General features: G+C 47.2%; 1 protein-coding gene across 9 annotated transcripts in view; it reads right to left on the bottom strand.

Moving 5' to 3' along the window:
• The window catches only part of PTPRA (protein tyrosine phosphatase receptor type A), a 162,296-nt gene that overhangs the window by 8,417 nt on the left and 135,347 nt on the right, over positions 1 to 18,532 (bottom strand). For all 9 annotated transcript variants that reach the window (XM_045445114.1, XM_045445113.1, XM_045445115.1 and 6 more), the window contains 9 exons: positions 17,809 to 17,845; positions 13,974 to 14,071; positions 12,731 to 12,850; positions 11,807 to 11,973; positions 11,171 to 11,306; positions 10,276 to 10,425; positions 9,024 to 9,117; positions 8,648 to 8,724; positions 8,039 to 8,173 (listed from right to left, as the gene is read on the bottom strand). In XM_045445114.1, the coding sequence (XP_045301070.1) occupies positions 8,039 to 8,173; positions 8,648 to 8,724; positions 9,024 to 9,117; positions 10,276 to 10,425; positions 11,171 to 11,306; positions 11,807 to 11,973; positions 12,731 to 12,850; positions 13,974 to 14,071; positions 17,809 to 17,845 (1,014 nt within the window). The remainder of the gene's footprint in view (positions 1 to 8,038; positions 8,174 to 8,647; positions 8,725 to 9,023; positions 9,118 to 10,275; positions 10,426 to 11,170; positions 11,307 to 11,806; positions 11,974 to 12,730; positions 12,851 to 13,973; positions 14,072 to 17,808; positions 17,846 to 18,532) is intronic.

The raw sequence follows: 18,532 nt of genomic DNA, 5'->3' as shown, positions 1-18,532 counted from the left end.
ATTCATTACATTTTTGATGAGTCAAACGCTATAGACAGGTTTTTTTTTTTTCTCAAAAAATTTTTAAGTTTACTTATTTTGAGAGACAGAGCAGAGGAGTGGCAGAGAGAGAGGGAGAGACAGAATCCCAGGCAGGCTCTGTGCTGTCAGTGCAGAGTCCGATGTGAGGCCCAAACTCATTAACTATGAGATCGTGACCCGAGCCAAAGCCAAGAGTCAGACGCTTAATCGACTGAACCACCCAGATGCCCCGGCACAGATTTTTTTTTTTTTTTTTTTAACTGAAGTACAGTTGACACACAGTGTTAATTTCAGGTATATGACACAGTAATTTGGCACATCTATCCATTATACTGTGCTCACCCAAGCATAGCTACCATCTGTCACCATATAACGCTATTATGATACCACTGACTATATTCCATATGCTATAGCTTTCATCCCTGGGATATACAGATTTTTTTTTTAAATGTTTATTTTTGAGAGAGAGCAAGCGAGCAGAGGAGGGGCAGAGAGAGAGGGAGACACAGAATCCGAAGCAGGCTCCAGGCTCTGAGCTGTCAGCACAGAGCCCAATGCGGGGCTCAAACCCACAGACCATGAGATCATGACCTGAGCGGAAGTCAGATGCTTAACTGACTGAGCCACCCAGGTGCCCCTACAGATTTCTGACTGCACAAAGTGGGAACAGGGTGCTAGGGGTTGAACAACAACAACCCCCATGTTGTTCACGAGTCAAATGTAAATTTGAAAACTTAATTCCCTTACTGGACATAATCCCTTAACATTTCGGTGTTACTTACAGTCTAATTTGCAATATATTACGGTATCTCTGAAGAGCTCTGACCATCACCTCAGCTGCATCCAACACTCAATGGCAGGGTGGAGAGAAATGTCTTTGCTCCAATGCCTCCCCATCCCTTGTTCCCTTGGGGTGTTTCCACATCTTACAGATGTTTACATATGTCAGACTGCTAAGCCAGAGCAACTGACCCCAGTGACATTCCCATCCAGCCATGGTGCTTCAGACAGCACAGGCCACAGCACCCTTTCATCCCCTTCCTTTTTTTTTTTTTTTTTTAATGTGTATTTATTTTAAAGAGAGAGAGAGAGAGACAGAGAGCGAGCAGGGGAAGATAGAGAGAGAGAGGGAGACACAGAATCGCAAGCAGGCTCCAGGCTCTGAGCTGTCAGCACAGAGCCCGACGCGGGCTCATTCATGAGATCATGATCTGAGTGGAAGTCAGATACTCAACCGAGCCACACTAGCACCCCATCATCCCTTCCCTCTTTATCTTGTTTTTGTTCTTTTTTGAGAGAAACAGACAGACTGGGGGAGAGAGAGGGAGAATCGTAAGCAGGCTCCATGCTCAGCACGAAGTCTGACACGGGGCTTGATCCTACAACCCTTGGACCATGACCTCAACCAGTCGGCTCAACTGACTGAGGCACCCGGGAGCCCCTCTTCTTTATCTTTTGATCCTGCAATGGCACCCGCACTGCTGTCCTTGCTAGTGAGCAGGAGATGGTTTATGGCCTGTCTTGCTGGCATCTGGCTCAATTTCCTCCACAGCTCCTTGTGGGCAGCGACTGCCACTTTTCATCTTTGTCTCCCCAGCACCTTGCACACTGCCTGCATGTGGTAGGCTCTCAGTATCTGGTAAATGAATTTGTTCAATGCTTGCAGAATGGGTCAGGCTATGAATACATAAATAAAACAATATAGTTATACTGTCCATTTCTTCAGAGCATTTCGGTGAAGATCTCGGACACTTCACTACTGGCAATTTTAAAATCCTCAACCACAAATGTATTTTACATTCACTGGGAAAATTATGAGAAGTAGAAAAATAAAAATCACCAATAGTCTCTCAGTCCGAATAAACTAATCATTAGAAGTCCATTTTAGTGACTCTTCTTGCTTTTCATATGTGTAATCATTCATTACCCACTTTATAAATGATGTTGAGCTCATTCTAAAACACAGAATTATTAAAGTGGTGGATCACAGCAATGTCATAGACTAGTGCTTTTCCACAATGTGCCCACTGGGGGCCCTGGGGATGCCTTGGGGGTTGGGGCCCTGGGACCTCTTCTCAAGAAGAACAGCTTAAAAAAATTCTAATTAAGGCTCTTAAACAAGAGATTATGCTGGTTTTTAGGGCATTAGTGAGTGGAATGAGTTTTGCTGCCATAGTTCCCTCCCAACACTGCCTTTACACAGCTTACCAGCTACAAGTGAAGACTGGAACTTTAAAACCATTACCAGTGCTAAGATCCAAATGGGCTTGAGAGAAATGAAGTGTATGAGCTAGAATCACAGTATGACTAGAAAAAGAAATAGTACGGACCCACAGTTGATGGCTTTCAGGTATTTGAGACCTTAGTGGTGAGGCACAACAGAGAAGAAAAGGAGCAAACTGGAAGGAGGCCTCCAGGGATACAGAGTTAGGGAACTAAGTTTTGAGGGAGAAGGCTCTGGAATACACAAGAACAGCTCCAGTTTAGAAATCTCCTGGGGTGACTTTTCTCTGGGCCAAAGGAGAGGAACCCCCCTCCTTAAGCAGGCAGAATGGGGACCTGAGGAATCCAGAACAGGGGCCAGCAGCCGTACCTACTGACGCTCAGGGCTACAAAGGCCTTGGGATCCTGCTGAGGAGGGAGATGTGAGCTGGAGACCAGGCCTGTGCAGAACACAAAGCAAGGGCAAAGGTGGGACCCCCCCCTCGCAGGGAGTAGGCTGTGATCCATCTCAGAAGCCATGCTCCACTCAGCAGCTAGAGGGCAGAAGGGAACGAGGGAAAATGGAAACTATTTAAAATGAGCAAGGGACACTGTGAGGAAGAACAATGTAATTCAAGTCTTGGGACTAGATATCAATATGAAAGGTTCCTAAATTTTGTATGCATAAGTAAATTTCCCCTCAAGATCTCAGGAAGCCCCAAATGGACTTTAAGCAGTGACCACAGTTAGGTTTATGTTTTCAAAATGATCTCCGGCTGCCATGTGAGGTGACTAAAAGTGGGTGGAATGGAAGCAGGTAGACGGGCTGCCAGGCTACTTCAGTGGTGCAGGTGAGGGGATGGTGGTTTCTAGGACGGGTCAGTAGTTACACTAGAGAAAAGCGGATATGGTCAGCACAGGTCAGACCTCACCGGTGTGAGGAGTGAGGAAAGGGGAGCGATGAAGGGAACTCCTAGACTTCTCCCTGAACAACCGGGTGGAAGGCGGCACCACCTACTGAGATGGCAAGACTGGGGTGGACTAGTATGGGGGAAGGAGGAAATCAAGTTTCATCTGGGCCAGGTGGAGTTCGAGATCCTCAATGGAGAGCCATGTGAAGATATCGGGTGGGTATGCGGATACACAAGTGGGAAGAGGGGGCTGGGTTAGAGACAGATTTGGGGAACTCTGGAGTATAGACAGCATCTCAAGCCACAGGACTAGATGAGGTCCTCAAAAGATAGTGTGTTAAGACAAACTACAGAGGGTTAAGGCCTGAGTCGAGGACACCTCAATGATTAAAAGGTCATGCAGAGGAGGAGGTGGTCACAAAGAAAATGAAAGGAACTGCCAGGCCAGTGAGGGGGTGATATTATAGAATTCAAAGGAAGAAAGTGTTTTGAGGAGGCGGGAGGCATTGAGTGTTCAGATGCTGCAATAAAAGGACCAGAGAGACAAGAGAGAAGAAAGGCCTTTGGAAGGCAAGAAGGCAGTCACCAGTGATCCTGACCGAGAAGGAACAGGATGAGGACAGAAGTAGAAGGAAGGAAGCCAACTCCTCAAAGGAGTTGTGCTGGGAAGGAAGGGGTACAGAGAGACGGGGGGCAGAGGGAAGGAACTGTGGGACAGGAGAGAGATTTTCATCTTGTAAAGACAGGAAGTGCAACAGCGCGAAGGCTGGTTGGCGTAATTGGGTTGGAGAGCGCTGCAGCAACACACTTGAGAAGGCGGGGGGGGGGGGGGGGGCCCGGCACAGTGGACAGGTGGATAGAGAGGGGCAGGGACCCTCTCCCGCTGCAACAGGAGAGAAGGAGAGAAAATGCCTACAGATCTGAGGAGGCTGGGTGCTTGCAGGAGGGAAGATGAACCTGCTCTTGTCTGATTTCTTAGAGAAAAATGAGCCAGGCTGAGAGATAAGGTGCCATGAAAGTAAGAGACCGGGGGAAATAACAGATGTTAGCAAGGGAAGGATTATAATAATGACAAATCACAAAAACTCTAGAGAGAGTAGGGAGGAAGGTGGGAACATGAGTGGGGTGTCCCAGGCTGAAAAGTGGAGGAGTCGGTGGCTCTGGAAGAGGATTTTAACCACTTCCATTTTGACCTCAGTCTGTACTTTCTGATTAATTTTCTTTCCAGCTTCTCTCTTAACGCAGGCAAAAGATCCGGCAAACAAAGCATCCAGGGATGGGAACTGAAATTATCCCTGAGGCAATAATGACTGCCATGACTTCAGCAAGACCCCACATGTCTGACCATGATCGACCTGACCTTTTTGCCCACCTGCACGTACTCACTGAACTTTGTCCCACAGCTTCCTTACATGAACCTAGAAATATTTTCAGCACTTGGAGATAGTCTTTGAGATGTTAGTCTGCTATCGTCCCAGTGTCGGCCTCACTGAAATAAATTCCTTTCTTGTTTCACCTCCACTCGTGTCTCTCGGTCTGTGGATTTTGTCAGTGGTGAGTGGCGAAACTGTCTGTGTCGGAGACGTGGAGCCAGGTGCTCTTATGCCCCCGGGCCCTGGTCACACTCTAGAGATTTGGTGGAGAGAAAAACTTAACTGGAGTAAGAGGAGGGAAGTAGTGAGGCTGGCGATCAGCAGATGGTAAGCAGGGCGGGACCCAGGGTTGAGATCTCAAAGGCAGCACAGATATTGGCAGGGACAAGGCTGTGATTTGACTGGGTGGCTGAGGGAGCCAAGAGGTGGAAAGACCAAGAATAAGTGGGTCGCCCACATGGATACTTACGCCTTCAAGAGCAGAGGCAGGCATCAGGCATAGGGGCCTCTAAGGGGCAATAAGGCAGGTGTTAAAATCATCAGTAGCAGAGGATGGGAGGTTGGGAATAGATGTGTTCAAGTCCAGCAGCAGAATACTTGGGAACAGGGCTTTAATCTCAGATCTATGTTTTCGGGTTATGGATTCTGGAAAAGAGCCTAGAGAAGCTACAGCAGAAGCTTCTGTGTCTTTTCTCCTGCTGTCTTTAACTTCCTCCCCCTGGACAGCAACTAGTCTCTAGCACGGTCCGAGGCTGACAACGGTTATGGGGACACACGCTTTATGGCAGGTGCCTAATGCAATCTCATTCTGCCGACACTGGGTAAGGGGCACACAACCTTGGGTTGGGCTGTCCTCATGCAGAAACTGCTGGAACTGCTCTGCCCACTCGAACGGTCCAACTTACAGCTGTTGAGGGCACCCAGGCCTCACAAGCATCTTGGTGGACCCCTCTGGTTAGGATAGAGCAGAAAAAGAAAACAGGGAGAAGAGGACTCTGGATTTCAAGTTCTAATTCTTTTGGGATTTTAATGTATATAAAATTTACATTTTGGAATTAAGACTTTTTCCTTGAGAATTTAAAACCAGGCGTGGGCAGTGGTGGTGTCATGTTGTATAAATGTATCAGTTAGGCTTACTGTGTTCGCCTCCCTGGAGGCTACACTTGACAAGACGAAGCGGAATTAGGTCTTGGGGGGCAGTGAGGCCTTGTAAAGAATGTTATTAATATCCTATTCTGATTCATTTCAGAAGCTTCTGAGGGCAAGAGCTGCTACCTGTCTCCCTGGCCCTGCAAAGACAGAGGCATAAGGCCGAGTGGTAGGTAAAGGGGAACGGGGAACGGGCCTCAATCAATTGACTAAATCCCTATGTATTTAGTGAGGTATTCACTGGGCCACATTTCCTTCCAGGGCAGTGGATGGAGACAGGATACTTGGGCTTGCCATCCCGGCTCTTCTGCCTGCAGTGTGGGCCTGTCCATCATAGATCTGGAGGCAGGGGGCGTGGGGATAACCTCGTGCAGGTCTGTGGTTTATGTGCACCTTCCATCCTAGCTTGTCACAGAGGGCCAGGAGACACACACCTAGTTCCTGATAACACAGCAGCTCACTGCACAACTGCAGAGCCAGGAACTGTGCCCCAAAACTCCACTTCATCAGTATTGTCATTAATGATAGATGAAGACCCATGAAGTATGTCTGTTGATTAGAGACGTGATGGAAACCTGGAAAGAATAGCCAATGTGCTAAACGATTAAGCCTGAAAAAATTCTTGGCGCACAGAACAGCTGGGTGTGCAAATATGTATAAAACTGTATCAAGATTAGGGGCGCCTGGGTGGCGCAGTCGGTTAAGCGTCCGACTTCAGCCAGGTCACGATCTCGCGGTCTGTGAGTTCGAGCCCCGCGTCGGGCTCTGGGCTGATGGCTCAGAGCCTGGAGCCTGTTTCCGATTCTGTGTCTCCCTCTCTCTCTGCCCCTCCCCCGTTCATGCTCTGTCTCTCTCTGTCCCAAAAATAAATAAATGTTGAAAAAAAAAAAAACAAAAAAAACTGTATCAAGATTAAAATAAACAAACTGTACAAGTACAGAACGGGGAAGATGTAGCTGGTAACAACTAATGTAGGATGTATTTAGTAATTTTTATTTTTAATTGGTTGCAAATTCAGTGAGTCATAAGTGGGTGTCATCCTTAATTCTTCACCCTGCCCAGTCCATGCATCTCTTCACTATCTTTTGGGACAGACCCCTTGTCACCATCCCTGAGTCTAGGTCACCAGCAGTACTGCCACGACTTCCTCTCTGCCTTTGGTGTGCTCATTTCTGATCTGTCCTCACTCAGCCAGAAGGACTTCAAAAAACCCCACAAATCTGATATTGTCAAGGGCTCTTAAACTGCCCTATAAAGTCTAAACTCTTCACTGTGGCTCAGAAAGATCTTTATCACCAGGCCCTTGCTGGCTTCTCTCAATTCTGATCCCTGTTAAGTCACGGGCCAGGCATAACGAAGCAACCATTTACTGCACTCTAACCACAGCACAGAGAGTTTTTAAGATCAGAAACACTGTGTGAACACACACTGGGCCACCCAGCAGAGGTGGGGTGGGGGTACGCAGAGAAAGAGCGATCTCTGAGATTCAAAGTGCTCAGTAGAGGCTGCACGGTGACTCAGGAACAGTGTTAAGAGAGCTCCTACACTGAATGGAGCTGACCTAAGGGGGCTTCTATGGTCCCTTATATTCAGAGTTCCCAAGCAATTCTACTTTTTAAATGACTAGAGGACATTTTTCTTTAAAAGATTTCCTTGTTGGGGCACCTGGGTGGCTCAGTCGGTTAAGTGACCGACTTCAGCTCAGGTCATGATCTCGTGGTTCTTGAGTTCGAGCCCCGCATCGGGCTCTGTGTTGACAGCTCAGAGCCTGGAGCCTGCTTCAGATTCTGTGTCTTCCCCTCTCTCTACTCCTCCCCTGCTCACGCTCTGTATCTCTCTGTCTCTCAATAATAAATAAATGTTAAAGAAAAAAAAAATTTTAAAGATTTCCTTGTTAACTGAATGTTAACTTATAAATATCCTTTTGTGTTGTTGTTGTTATTTCTCAAGTTCCACTGTTTCCTTTACTGTAGTCTGCAAAGAGGCAACTCATCTTCCCACAGTCCTTTGGTTCATTTTTCTGGCCTGGAAGGCACCCTCTTCTTAAAGACACTCAGGAACTCCACATCAGAGCCTCGGTCTGGCTCTGCATCCCTCATTTCACCAGCTCTGTCCCTGCCAGGGGGGGGTGGAAGGAGGAGGTGTGCACAACGCTAGGCTCGGGGCAAACTGTATTCAGGACAGAAGTAAAAGGGTGGGAACTGTCTGGGGACTCAGATCACACTGCCCTTCCAGTCCTGAGAGAAGCTCCAGACTGCTCACATATCAGCTGCTTGGATATGGCTCTTTGGGCAGTTTATGCCAAACATATCTTCTTAGCTCCCCTCCGCCCCTTTTCCTGTGGTCTCTTTCTCCCACAGCCCAGGACCTCTTTGAGCTCACCTGGCCTCTCTCCTCCAGTTCTGTTAGCATCACGATAGAGCAGGATTTCCACTCCCAGATCATTCGCCAGAAGTCCTCAATGGTGTGGAGAAGAGGGCCCTGGCTGGCGATGTAGGAGTCCTTCTGTCGGTAGCCCTATGCAGGCCAGGTCAATGGTAGGAGTAAGGTGGTTTAATCAGGGAGGGGAGAGCAAAGAAGACAGGCCACTAGGATGGGATGGGGCTGCTTGGAGGCAAACTCATCCCAGGCAGAGCTCCCTTTGGTCAAGGACCAAACTCTGTGTGACACGCTAGTCTCTTTTTAAGAGGGTGAGGGATGGGGGTTTGGAGCTGGGATGAAGAGAACAGATATGGGAAGGACCAGAGGCTTTTAGCCTTTGCTGTGTGCTATGAGCTTTCCCTCTAGCTATCACTCTGGTGTGTGCCCTCTGTTTCCTCCCCACCTTCTGCTCTCTGGGGCCTGGAAGACCTAGTGTACAGGTTGGTATCAGTTCTGTATTTGTTGATTGACTCCAAGACAACCCTCCCAAGCACTGGGAGGGTGGCACTGCAAGGCCCTGCTGAGTCTCCATGGAGGGTGGGGAGCTCTGGGGACACAGCCACCACTTACATCAATGAAGGATGCATTCACGTAGTCGGTGTTCTCCTCACCCCTCTTAACTGGAATGATCACTCTGTTGAATTCATCTGCAGGAAGGACAGCAGCTGTGGCTCCCCAACATCACCTCCAGGCTCTCTTTCAATCTCTCCTTCCCACCCATCCCAGCTGGGCAATAACATGCCTGTTCCCAGCGCAGGAGGGAGAAACCCTTTGGCCTTCATGCTTTTTCATTTCCAGAAGCCACTGAAGAACTGAGAGCGACAAGAGGCAGTGCCCTAATTCTTGTCTCCAAGGTGATCATTAATTAGTACCTGAGAAGTGGAAGGGGTGAAGGGGAAGGAGGGAATGGGACACTAAGGCTTTGGGATGGGGAGAGGGCTCTTACATGGAATGATCTGTAAAACCCGGTTCTTCTTCATGTTGGCTGGAAGGTTTCCAGTCCGCATCTTGTCATTCTGGATTTTGATTGATGTTAATTTCTGAATTGGAAGGAGAGGGGAAACATTACTGCGCCCCATAACTTGGCAAGATGATGCCTTCACTGGACTTGCATCTCTAGGCTACTCTGGCGTCTACTGCTCCTCACTAGAGCCCTGACCTCCATTTCCACATTTTCTTGCTGGAACCCAGTTCCTTCTGTCATAAGCTCAGTGAAGAAGCCAAGAACAAGTGTTTGGGAAACACTGCCTTGAGGGCTCCTGTGGACCCTTCTGGGATTCCCTGGGGCTGGAACTTTATGATCCTGGAGCAAGGATCCTAGCTTCATAGGAAGGAGTGTGCCTGCCTTTCCTCTCTCCCCGCTGCTCTGCCAGAGGAAGACTGGACTCTTTAGAAAACTTTATTCAAATGCAAATGTTCCCTTCTCCTGATTCTGAGGCTCCTTCTAGATCCTTACTACTCAAAGTGTAGCCCAGAAACCAGCATCAGTCTCACTGTGTTAGAAATGAAAAATCTTAGGCCCTAACTCTATTTCCCCCTGCTGAATCAGAACCTGCACCTTAACGGGATCCTGTGGTAATCTGTGTGCCATTACGGTTTGAGAACTGCTTTAAGGGATGTGGTCTTTCCCACTGCAACCCAGAATCTCTTCTTCTGGGAACACTTGTATTGACAAGGGTGTGACATATTCCTTAGGTGTGCTAAGAACCATTGTCCAATGGCACACAGCAGAGGTCAGCAATCTATGCTCCATGAGCCAAGTTTGATTTGCTGCCTATAAATAAACTTTTATGGAAACACAGCCATGCTCATTTGTTTACATAGCATCTATATGTAGCTTCTTTTATGTTACAGCAACGGTTTTAAGTAGTTGCAACAGAGACCACATGGCTTGCAAAACCTAAAATATCTACTCTCTGGTCCTTACAGGAAAGGTTTGCTGTTCTTCTGCATTATAATCACCTGTGTGTGGGGGTGGGGGGGCAGACTTGGGGACTTAAAAAAAATATTGCCTGTTTTTTCTTTCCTCCTAATACCACCAAGTGATTTTAACATACAGGATGGGTTGAAAGTGACTAGGGTATGAGTAAAGGACCAGAAACCCACATAACCCCTTAACCACCCACATACCTCACAAGGGGATTCCCCAGAGCACGTGAATCCTCCAGTCTGAATGAAGGAGTTCAGCTCCAACTCACCTTAAACTCCTCCTCTAATCCATTGTTGCTGGTCCCTGGGATTTTGTTGTAAATTTTCTGCAGATGTGTTTCTAGAGAGGTCACCTCTAGTTCTGTATCTCCGTACAGATAATGCTCCAGAAGGGCTTGGTATATGAAGACATACTGCATCTGAAACGCCACGATGCCCGAGTTCTCAGTTATACACAGCACAGATCACACCCTCCCACCTCCAGTTCACTCCAGTCCACTTTCTCCTTTGACCCTAGCAGGAATAAAATCATTCACTCTCGTCCCGGGGCAGGACCTGAAATGCATGAGTCCCTCTGGGGGTGCTTCACTTAGGAGGGAGGGTCCTACTCTGGCAGCCTCCTAGACTGGAAGCCTGGAGAGAAGGACAGATCCAATTCCTGCTCATTCTGACAACACACATTTAATAATCTGAAGGGGTTGTCAAAATCTGGTGACACACAAAACCTCTGCCAGGCTCCCTTCCAGTGCTGTGCGCTTTGAACCCCATGCCCCAACTACAGAGCGGATTGCTGCTCTGTGGACACGGCCACTGCTGCTCCTGGACATGGCCAAGCTGTGTCACAACTCTGTGGGCACTGGTTCTCTCAGCTGCCTGCATGCTTCTCTTAGGACCTGTTCCTTATCCTTAGGAGTCTAGTGCAAATGACACCTGTGTTCCCAATTCCCGTAGGCACAACTTCCTCTATGCTCCGTGTCTCTTTTAATACATAATTTATAAGGGTCCTTCATTACACTGCATGCTGATCATTTACAATAACCTAGGAGCTGAGTAATCCATGAGGCTAGCAGATGTTTTGGTCTTGGAATGTGCCCTCCCCCCCCCCCCCCGCCCCCCCCCCCCCCCCCCCCCCCCCCCGCTCCACCTTATCCACAAATCACTCACATCTGTTTGCACCATCTGGCAGCGCTGTGCCCGGATCCGGCTCACGAAGCCATACACGTCCACTTTCCGCTCTGTATGCATCATGTCCAGCATGGCATCAATGACAACAAAGGTACCTGTACGCCCTACACCCGCACTGTAGCCAGAGAGCAGGGGTGTTACTGGGACGGCCAGCATGCCTTGTGGGAACATACAGGGAGGGGGCAGCATAGGCCAGGGCTCTTTCTTCAGGCCACTAAATTCTAATTCTGAATGGTGACTAGCTGGAACTCTCATGGAGCCAACAATCCCACTGCACCCCGGACTCTGTACCTTTACTTATTAGGACTAGGGAACCTCCACACTTAGAAAGGTCAGAAGGCTCCAAGTACACAAAGCAGCACTCAATCTAGCTCTCTGGCTTCATAGCAGTGGTCTGCCCATCCCCAATCTTGGAGGACTACCCTTCCCTCTTTCCTCAAATGCTCTATACCCAGCACCAAAACTTGAGGAGTCTCTCTGGCTGCTGTCCCAGGACCCTAACAGCTGATCTGCTCTGTGCTAGCCCCCTCTCCTCGGCCAGGGCCCCCATGCTTTCCCCTGCTCTAACCGTGGGAGAATATGGTATATGGGGAGCCAAGGGTCAGCCACACTGACCTGCAGTGGACCACGATGGCCCCTGCATACTGAGGGTTACAGGCTTTCACCTTCTTGAGGAACTTGAGCATGCCGATCGGGGTGAAAGGCACCCCAAAGTCTGGCCAGCTGGTAAAGTGGAACTGAGTGATGAGGCGCTGTGGCTTCCTGTTGGTCATATCGCCCACCTGTGGAGTGAGGAGATCTTGTGTGTTGGCCCTGATAACCTGGGGTAGGGGAGTGCCAGGGGAGGGGAGGTGAGGCTTGGGGGCCAGGGCAGCTGTGGTGGTCAATGACAATGGGAAGATGAGAGTGAACCCAAGGAAGTGTGAACTACGGAGACAGGATCTCTTCCCAGGAACCCCATGGAGGTAGGCAGGGCTGTTACTATTATTCCCAGCGGACAGGTGTGAAATGTGAAACTCCGTGAAGCTGAGTGACCCCGTCAAGGTCTCAGAACTAGTTAATGGCAAGATCAGAACTAAAATGCAGGTCTCCCAACTCTTGTTAAGTCCCCTTTTCATAGCACCACACCACCCCGCAGCTCTGAAGGCAACTTTTGCTCAAGCCTCCAGGGTCACTCTGGAGGACCAAGAGGAGGGCCCACCATATCCTTGATGTCAGGAGCCTTTGGAGTAAGAAAGGAGAAGGTGGGTCAAGTCCCCAGAAGATTATACCACCTCCTGATGCACATACATCATCCCGATGATGATCAAACTCCATCTCAATAATACTTTTTTTTCTCCCAGTCATGAAAATGTTCCTCCCTTAGCTTTGACAAAGTTCCTTGGGAGCCCAGATCTCTAATCTCAGAGTCCAAACATACCTCACACTCAGTGATTCCTGACCACCCTGGATAAGAGGGGGGATGGCCCAGTTTGTTCCACTCTCTTAGTGGTCAGCAGATCCCAAATACGAGAGGAGAAAGGAGGAAGGAGGCAGTACCTGCTGAATGCAGAACTTTCGCACTGTGTAGTCCACCAGGACGGTCACATCCTCTACTGACACTCGGATATTCCCATAGGTCCAGCAGCCTTGGTCTGGCCAGTACTGGGCACACTTACACTGGAAAGGAACAGACACACATCACCTGATGACCTCAGACCTCCTGCCCCCAGCAGATGTGAAGGACCTGAAGGAAAGGAGCACAAAAGCCCAGACAGAAGTCCCCAGAGAAGGCCTCTTCTCTCACCTCCGTCAACTGCAGACTTATTTAACTTCTTTTTTCAAGTCCCTCAGCTTCCATCCTGTTTAGCACTCTCTCTTAAATTATACATAGCCCCAGCCCTATACTTCTTGCTCTTTCCCACCCCTGTTCCCTCAGTTCAGGGCAAATCAAAAGCTACTTTACCTACAAAATGTGCCCTTCCACTATGCCAGGTCATGGTCTAGGGACAGGCCTGCCTGATTCCCTGGAACCAGCAACCTGCTAAGGGGGTAACCAGGGCAGAGTGATGCCTTCTCTGGTGCCTGGACCTTGAACAGCTTCTGAGAGTCAGAGGTCAGGTTGGAGGAAACAAACCTACAGCCCAGCCCTAGTACCAACCCTCCTAAGAACTGTGCAACTGCTGATTAACACACTCAACACCTCAGAGTGGGGATCAAGGTAATTTAAGGGCCATTCTAGGAAAAGACTGTCATGAATGGGGGTTATTCTCTGGGGCTTGATCTACAACTCAGAACTGGTTTTAGCTATGGCGCAGTGAAGGGCCTTGCCAGGCATGGACTTGGCAGCCACAGACACAAAAGGAAAAGAATCAGTCAGAAAGTTGAGTGCATGATCAGACCAGGGCCTCTGATTCCCTTGCACCCCACAGGGTCTCAGTTCATACAGTTTCCTCTGTTGACTCAGAGAAGGTGCAGGAAACCAGGGGAACGAGGGATTGGAGAAGCCACGGGGGAAAAAAGCTCCTCTGTAGCTTTTCTTGGCAAATGGCCCAACCTTTCCTTCAGGTTGTTTTGAAACCAGGGTGAGTTGTCTGACTATCAGACATAGGCAACATGCCCTAGGCACACCTCTGAAGTTCATCTGAGACTTCCAGGCCATAGGAAAGTCTGATAAGCACAGTGGCCTGGGCTTTGTCTGATCAATGACTGGCACAGGAACCACAAAGGGTAGACAGCCCAGGCTCAAACACAGAGGAGTTCCTCTGCTAGTTATGCTGGTCTATCTAATGTCTCCACTCACCTCCTTTCTCTCCTTCAGGTTGGTCACCATGACAATGGTGGCTGTGTTTTGTTCCCAGATCATCCTCCAGAAATCATTCACTGTTTCTTCTTTTGGTCCTAAAGTAGCCAATAGCAAAGATGAGGAGAACACACACCAAGGGGAAGAAATCTGCTGGGAAATTGGGAACATTCATTCCTGACTTTGGAAGCCTGTGCCCACGTGTCCCCAGCTAAATATCCAATCCATCAATCCATCCACCCACCTACTAACTGAACATTTCCCATCCACTCTGTATGTGCCAGGTACTTCACTAGGGAGTGAAGTGGGGGGTGGGATGTTGTCGAAATGTAAAGAGAACATAAATAATGTCTCCCAAGGGTATTATAAATGAGGACTAGAAATCATGACTGCTTGCTAAATACCTGTGTTACTGGCCAGACAGTGAGCTAAGTGCTTTGCATCTCATTTACTCCTTCCTATCATGTTCTAAGGTGGGTGTCGTTAGCCACAGAGAGGACAGGTTGATTTGCTCAGGCTAGAATTTAAAATTTACCCCAGTCCAGCCTTTCTGGGAAAGCCCCTGAAAGATTTCTTCACAAAAATGAGGGCGCAAACAAAGAGAAGGAAATGGGAGCTAACATAGGATAGAGGCTAATGGGATTCCCTGGGTATTGGTGAAGGGAAGGCTCAAGATGGGAGCTCTGAGGCTAGAGGGCAACTGAAAAAAGTTCTAGGAGGATCCCAAGATTAAAAAATTAAATTTAAAAAGAATTAAACCTCATGTATCTGAAGGTACTGAGAGAAAATACATACTTCTAGTGGAGAGTCTGGGGGGAACATCATTGAATACTATGTACTTTAGCTGTAAATAATACTAGCACAGTAATAATAATGTAAATAATAAATATTGTCTTAACCCCAAATTGTGATTTAACTGTATTGGAAGAATGGGGAAAAAGGATTTGTGTATGCATGTCTGTCTGACTGTGAGGTAATCTGTAAGAGGATTAAATAAATTATCTATCCTAAGAAGTCACCAACAGATAAAAATGGCTGAATTAGAGTGAAAGGAAGAGGAAAGGGGGGGGACATTTTGTTTTTATACGCCTTGCAATACCCTTTTGACTTTCTTAAACTTTATATTCCCTTTGGTTAAAAAAAAAAAAAAATAGTAACAAGAAGAAAAACAAATAATGGCAGAAGTGGACACACGCCAAAAAGATGCACAGAGGCCTTGCCACTGCCTGGCAAGGTCAGGAAAAATCTCCTGGAGGTGGTGACATCTGAGCCATATGTTAGGCTCAGGTGGATCAGGTGGATCGGAGTTTAGAAAGGGGACATAGGGAGAAGAGGTGCTCCAGGCAGAAGCGCAGGGGATAGCAGCAAGAAAGAGCATGAGATGTCCAGGAATTATAAGGAGTTCAATAAGGTGATTGTGGAGGGTACACGGAGTGGCAGAAGACAGAGCTGGAAAGACAGGTAAGGTATCAGAATCTAATAATTAATTAATCTAATAATCAGAGGTCAGACTAAGGCAGGCTTGTTCTATAGATAATGGAAAATCGTTAAAGGATTTTCAGGAGTTCTAACAAAAGTTTTGCATCAAGAAAGGCCATTTTCGTGGAAGGAACTCAAGAAGCAAGGCTGGGCCTGGAGGGCCAATCAGTAGGCTATGACAACACAGCTAGAAGAGATGACAGGAGTAAGACAGTGTGACAGAGAAGACAGATTTTGGAGAAAGAAATAAGAGGACCACTCATATTCAGAGAAAGGAACGGGTAGGAGATTTGGATGATCCCAAATCTGGCTTGGTTGATTAGATGGGTTGCATTCCAGTCATGGTGACAGCCAGAGAATACAGGAGAAAAAGCAGTTTGGGGGCTGAAGGAGAGGTATATTTTAGTGAGTTTCTTTTTTTTTTTTTAGATTTTAAGTAATATCTGCACCCAATGTGGGGCTCAAACCTGCAATTCCAAGATCAAGAGTCACATGTCCCACCAACTGAACCGGCCAGGCGCCCCAAGGCGTATTTTAGTTTTTGATGTGGACGGGTATGTGGAGATATCCAGGTGAAGGGGTAGAAAATTAGTTTGAAAATGTGGCTCAGAAGCTCAAGAGAGGCAGTAGCCAGTCAAACAGGGAGGTATGAGATGAGGTCTCTCAAAGAGAATACAGAAGAGAAGAAAAGAAGGGGCCAAACAGAGAAACCTGGGGATCTGAAGCATTATGCAAGTTCAGATAGAAAAACTTGGGAGGAAGACTAAGGAAGAGCAGACGGAGAGGCAGACCTGAGAGAAATGGTGCCATGAAAGATAAGAATGGAGCTGCAAGAAAGTAGTCATCCACAGGTTTGGGGAGAAACTATATCTAAGAGGCAGAAAGAAGAAAAGCCAGAGAAGGGATATTTAGAAAAGTGAGAAAAATCGAGAACTGAATGTCAGGGAATAACAGGGGAGAATTTCAAGGAGTGTGAAGTATTGGGGAGGGGTTCAAGAAGATGGGAGTCTGAGAAAAGGTGCATCAGAAAATCACAGGTGACCTTAATTCAATAAATATATTGAATATTGTTCAACAATAGCATCAACAAGGCCCCGTGGCAAATAGAGAGAGGAAGAGACTGCACATAGCTGTTCGTGCTAAAATGATCACTGAGTAGGGGGCAGTTGAGTTGGGCTTCAGAGGGTAGACCTGACCTGATGGGTGGCTACAGAGGGTGAGAGAAAGCAGGGCCTGGTTAGGCAATGGCCAGGCCCTAGTGGGAGACTGCAAGGGCAAGAAGGATCTAAGGTTTTTCCTAACCACCTTATTTTACCTCTCTATCTGTTTTATCTCTACCATGGTACTCATCCAATAGAATTTTCTGCAATGATGAAATGTTTCATATCTGTACTAGTATGTTAGTCTCTAGCCACATGTAGCTATTAAGCCTTAAAATGTGACTAGTATGTTTAAGAAACTGCATTTTAAATTTTATTTAATTTCAGTTAATTAAAATTTTAATTTTAAATAGCCACATGTGGCTAGTTGCTATTGCATCAGTATAGCTACTTATCGAAACTTGTTAATTTTGGTGTAAACTGTCCTCTACCAACTAAGGGCCCCAAAAAGGCATGAACCATATCCTGTTTTATCCCTTTACATATCCCCATCACCTAGGGCAGTGCCTGACACATAACAGAGAGTCAAAAAACATTTGCTGAATGACTAAAACAATGGACTTTGATGGACCACCAGTAACATCCATTATTTTTAGTGCTGCAAACATCGAGATATTTTTGCTAGGATCCCAAAGGTGGAAGACATGTGTTAAAACTCAGGACTATGGAAACATGTGCAGAGCACGTACAAGGCAATGGCACTGGGTCCCTGCTCTGAGGGTTCCTAGACCGCTTTTCTGTGAATAATAGATGAGCTCAGGCTCAACAACTGGGGGAGGAGATGAGCCAGCCTGGACCCTGTGAGGTGGCCGATGCTCTCCGGACACTGAATTCAAATTCAAACTCTTAGCTGCCTGGCCTGAATCTAAGGTTCCCATAGGGCCCCCAAACAGAGGACCTCATCAGACTGTGGGGTGTGTGTGTGTGTGTGTGTGTGTGTGTGTGTAGCCTTTTCCAGTCCTTTTTATGCACATACAAAAATGGACTACTTTTACAGGACCCCTGGATACTAAGTCATCAAGATGAAGGCCCTTAATTATAAATGTGCAAGGCAGACTGCATTTCTTTCAGGTGACAGTAATTACAGAAAAGTTACAGCATTCTGATTAATCTATTTAGCATTTGGAAGAAAAAGTCCAAGCCCACTAATAAGCTCACGGTTAAGCCTGAAAGTAAAAAATTGTCATTTACTTTACCTTGTGCAGCAATGAATTTGTTCTTTTCTTGGTAGCCCTGAGGGTGGGGTAAGAGAGGAGGGAGGGAGAAAAAGAAAGTGAGAACCAAGAATGGATAGGAATGAAATTCTCCAGACTCCCAACCAGTTAACAAAGCCTCCCCTGTGAAAAGGTCCAGGCCACTAACAAGATTTCCATTCTAGAAATTTCCAAAGGATTAGCTTTGGGTATCAGGAATCAAAGATTACAAAGATCACATGGTCTAGGTAGTCTTCTCAAAGGGAATTATTAATGAACACTGATGTAAGAACATCCAAATACCAACTCGTAGGCTAGACTTTTTTTTTTTTTTTTTTGGATGAATAAGTGTATTATTGTCTTTATCTGAAAAATCTTCATAGAAAATTGTGGTTTGGTTTATTAGCTCTCAGCAGCCCACTCCTCAGCTTCTACGGAAGCTTGCCTTCTTCTGAGCTACCCCATCTTTCTGCTGGGCAACAGACATTTGGGGATGGTTCCACCTCTTCTTTTTAACTTCTTTCTTAGCCCTGCATCCAAACAGCAGGTGAAGGCACCGGGTTGACCTCAATGCTTTCCACATTGTATTCATCTCCAGTCACTTCTACTTGGCCTTTATAGATCTTATCCATGGAGATAAGCCTGGAGAAGCCTGTGGGCCAGCAGCAGGCCAGTACAATATGCTGCAGCATAACTTGTCAGGCCAACCTTCACACCACACTTGGGG

This window comes from Leopardus geoffroyi, chromosome A3 (assembly GCF_018350155.1).
Source record: "Leopardus geoffroyi isolate Oge1 chromosome A3, O.geoffroyi_Oge1_pat1.0, whole genome shotgun sequence".
NCBI lineage: Eukaryota > Metazoa > Chordata > Mammalia > Carnivora > Felidae > Leopardus > Leopardus geoffroyi.
The sequence above is the reverse complement of the archived record's forward strand: the minus strand, read 5'-3'. Positions and strand labels throughout refer to the sequence as shown.